This window comes from Nicotiana sylvestris, chromosome 6 (assembly GCF_000393655.2).
Source record: "Nicotiana sylvestris chromosome 6, ASM39365v2, whole genome shotgun sequence".
Taxonomy (NCBI): domain Eukaryota; kingdom Viridiplantae; phylum Streptophyta; class Magnoliopsida; order Solanales; family Solanaceae; genus Nicotiana; species Nicotiana sylvestris.
In genome coordinates, this window is record NC_091062.1 from 115,898,333 (window position 1) to 115,901,463 (window position 3,131).

The 3,131-nt window shown below is 38.4% G+C and overlaps 1 protein-coding gene across 1 annotated transcript; it reads right to left on the reverse strand.

Moving 5' to 3' along the window:
* Positions 1-446: 446 nt before the first annotated feature.
* Positions 447-2,931, reverse strand: LOC138871151 (uncharacterized). Its single transcript, XM_070149011.1, has 4 exons — positions 2,284-2,931; positions 879-1,730; positions 692-705; positions 447-579 (listed from the first exon to the last, which is right to left on the reverse strand). Exons 1-4 carry the CDS (start codon positions 2,929-2,931, stop codon positions 447-449), a joined length of 1,647 nt encoding a protein of 548 aa, XP_070005112.1.
* Positions 2,932-3,131: the final 200 nt, after the last annotated feature.

Here is a 3,131-nt window from a genome sequence, read left to right on the forward strand (position 1 = left end):
ATGCCACCTCTTGGTCTTTTCTTTATATAACTTAGCATTTTCATAAGCATGCAACCGAAACTCATCAAGTTCATTGAGTTGTCGCAGTCTTTTTTTACCGGCTAAGTCCATATCCATATTTAGCTTTTTGATAGCCCAGTAAGCTTTGTGTTCTAGCTCAACGGGTAAATGACATGCCTTTCCATAAACCAACCTGTACGGAGAAGTACCTATTGGAGTCTTGTATGCAGTTCGGTAAGCCCACAATGCATCTTCTAACTTACCGGACCAATCTTTCATATTTGCACTCATTGTTTTCTCCAAAATTTGTTTTTCCTCCCTATTTGACACTTCAACTTGACCAATTGTTTGAGGGTGGTATGTAGTAGCAACCTTGTGTCTTACCCCATATTTTGCTAGAACATTTTTCAACAATTTATTGCAAAAGTGTGTTCCTCCATCACTTATCAATACCCTTGGAGTTCCAAAGCGTGTGAAATGTGCTTCTTTACGAAACTTATCACTACCTTTGCATCATTAGTAGGGAGAGCAATGGCCTCAACCCACTTAGACACATAATCGACTGCAACCAAAATGTATCTGTGCCCATTAGAATATGGAAATGGTCCCATGAAATCAATTCCCTAGACATCAAAGAGCTCTACTGCCAAAATATTTTGCAAAGGCATTTCGTTCCTCTTCGTGATTGTACCTGTTCTTTGACACCTATCACAATTTTTAACAAAAGCATGTGCATCTTTAAACAATTTTGGCCAGTAAAAACCTGATTGCAAAACCTTTTGTGCAGTTCTGTCTCCACCATGATGACCTCCATACAGAGAAGAATGACAGTCATGCAATATTGCATTCATCTCCTCCTCAGGGACACACCTTCTTACCAATTGATATGTGCATTGCTTGTATAGAAAAGGCTCGTCCCACATGTAGAACCTCAAGTCATGTAAGAATCTTCTTCTATGATCAGCTATGAATTCTGGTGGAGTCACCCCACTTGCAATGAAATTCACATAATCAGCATACCACGGGGTTTCATCTGAAGTGATGGCTAGCAAATGTTCGTCAGGAAATGTTTCTTTGATTGATTCTCCTTCAGTGACATGGCCTCGATTTTCTAGCCTGGATAAGTGATATGCAACCTGATTCTCTGTCCCTTTTTGATCTCGAATCTCCAAATCAAATTCCTGCAAAAGAAGAACCCATCGGATTAACCTTGGCTTGGCGTCTTTCTTTGCAAATAAATACCTGATAGCTGAGTGATATGTGTAAACTATGACTTTGGTTCCCACTAGATAAGACCTGAATTTATCAAATGCCCATACTACTGCGAGCAACTCTTTTTCAGTAACGGTGTAATTCATTTCAGCTGGATTAAGAGTTTTGCTCGCATAATGAATGGAGTAAAAGATTTTCTCCTTCTGCTGACCCAAAACAGCTCCAATGGCTATATCATTTGCATCACACATCAACTCAAATGGAAGTTTCCAATCTGGAGCAATGATAGTTGGTGCAGTAACTAATCTTCTTTTCAGCTCATCAAATGCTTTCAGACAAGCATCATTAGACTTGAAGGATGTATCTTTCTCAAGAAGCCTGCACAAAGGAGATGAAATTTTTGAAAAATCTTTAATGAAATAACGATAAAAACCTGCATGGCCCAAGAAACTGCGAATGCCTCTAACTGATGTCGGTGGAGGTAATTTTTCAATTGCTTCCACCTTTTCTGTATCTACCTGCAATCCATTCTTGGACACTTTATGCCCTAGGACTATGCCTTCTCTTACCATGAAATGATATTTTTCCCAATTTAGTACCAAATTTGTTTCTTCGCACCTAGAAAGTACCTTGTCAAGATTCATTAAACATTCATCCAAATACAGAAAAATCATCCATAAATACTTCCACAAATCTTTCAACCATATCAGTAAAAATACACCTTTGAAAAGTCGCAGGTGCATTGCAAAGGTCAAATGGCATTCTTTTAAATGCATATGTCCCATAGGGACATGTAAATGTGGTCATCTCTTGGTCATCTGGGGCTATAACAATCTGATTATATCCCGAGTAACCATCCAAAAAACAGTAGTATTCTTGCCCAACTAATCTATCAAGCATTTGGTGAATAAAGGGGAAAGGAAAATGGTCTTTTCGGGTGGCATTATTCAATTTTCTATAATCTATGCAAATCCTCCACCCAGTAACAGTTCGAATGGGAATCAGATCATTGTTTTCATTTGTCACTATGGTCATTCCTCCTTTCGTTGGAACACATTGGACTGGACTTACCCATTTGCTATCAGAGATTGGGAATACAATACTTGCATCAAGCCATTTAATCACTTCTTTTCTTACCACCTCTTTCATGTTGGGATTCAGGCGACGTTGTTGTTCTATGCACGGCTTGTGTCCTTCCTCCATGAGAATTTTATGCATGCAAAAAGCTGGACTAATACCTCTTATGTCAGACATTGTCCACCCAATTACTCTTTTATGCTCACGTAGTACTCTCAGCAATTTTTCCTCCTGCAATTCAAACATGTCAGAAGAAATAATAACAGGTAACGTAGCAGAACTACCCAAATAATCATAATGAAGGTGAGAAGGTAAAGGCTTTAGTTCCAATTTTGGAGCTTCTTCAATTGATGGCTTCGGAGGAGGACCATTTGGTCTGTTCAAAGGTTCAAAGGGATTTAACCCTTTCATATATTCACATGATGCATTCAAATTATGCTTCATCTCTTCAACCTCATCATTAATCTCCAGACTCTCGAACAACACAATTTCTTTCTCTAAAGAATCCTTCAAATATACACTTGGGGCAATAAGTTGCTCATCCATCTCCATGACAGATATCATAGACAATTCTTTATAATGGCGAGGAAATTGAATTGCTTTGTATACATTAAAAACAGCTTCCTCATTGTCAACTCTCATGATCATTTTTCTCTCTCATACTTTAATTATAGCATCACCTGTAGCCAAGAGAGGTCTTCCCAATATAATAGGAACTTTTTCATCTGCTTCAAAATCTAAGATAATGAAATCAGCCGGGAAAATGAATTTCTCAATTTTCAGCAGCACATCTTCAATCACCCCTTCCGGGTAAGCTATGGACATGTCTGCTAGTTGCAACA

Bases quoted from the DNA above. Each gene is read 5' to 3' on its own strand.
- LOC138871151 (XM_070149011.1), bottom strand. From the start codon at position 2,931: ATGAGAGTTGACAATGAGGAAGCTGTTTTTAATGTATACAAAGCAATT. The intron at 1,731-2,283 runs GTAAGTCCAGTC...AATGGATTGCAG, and splicing joins CAATCTCTGATAGCAAATGG to GTAGATACAGAAAAGGTGGA.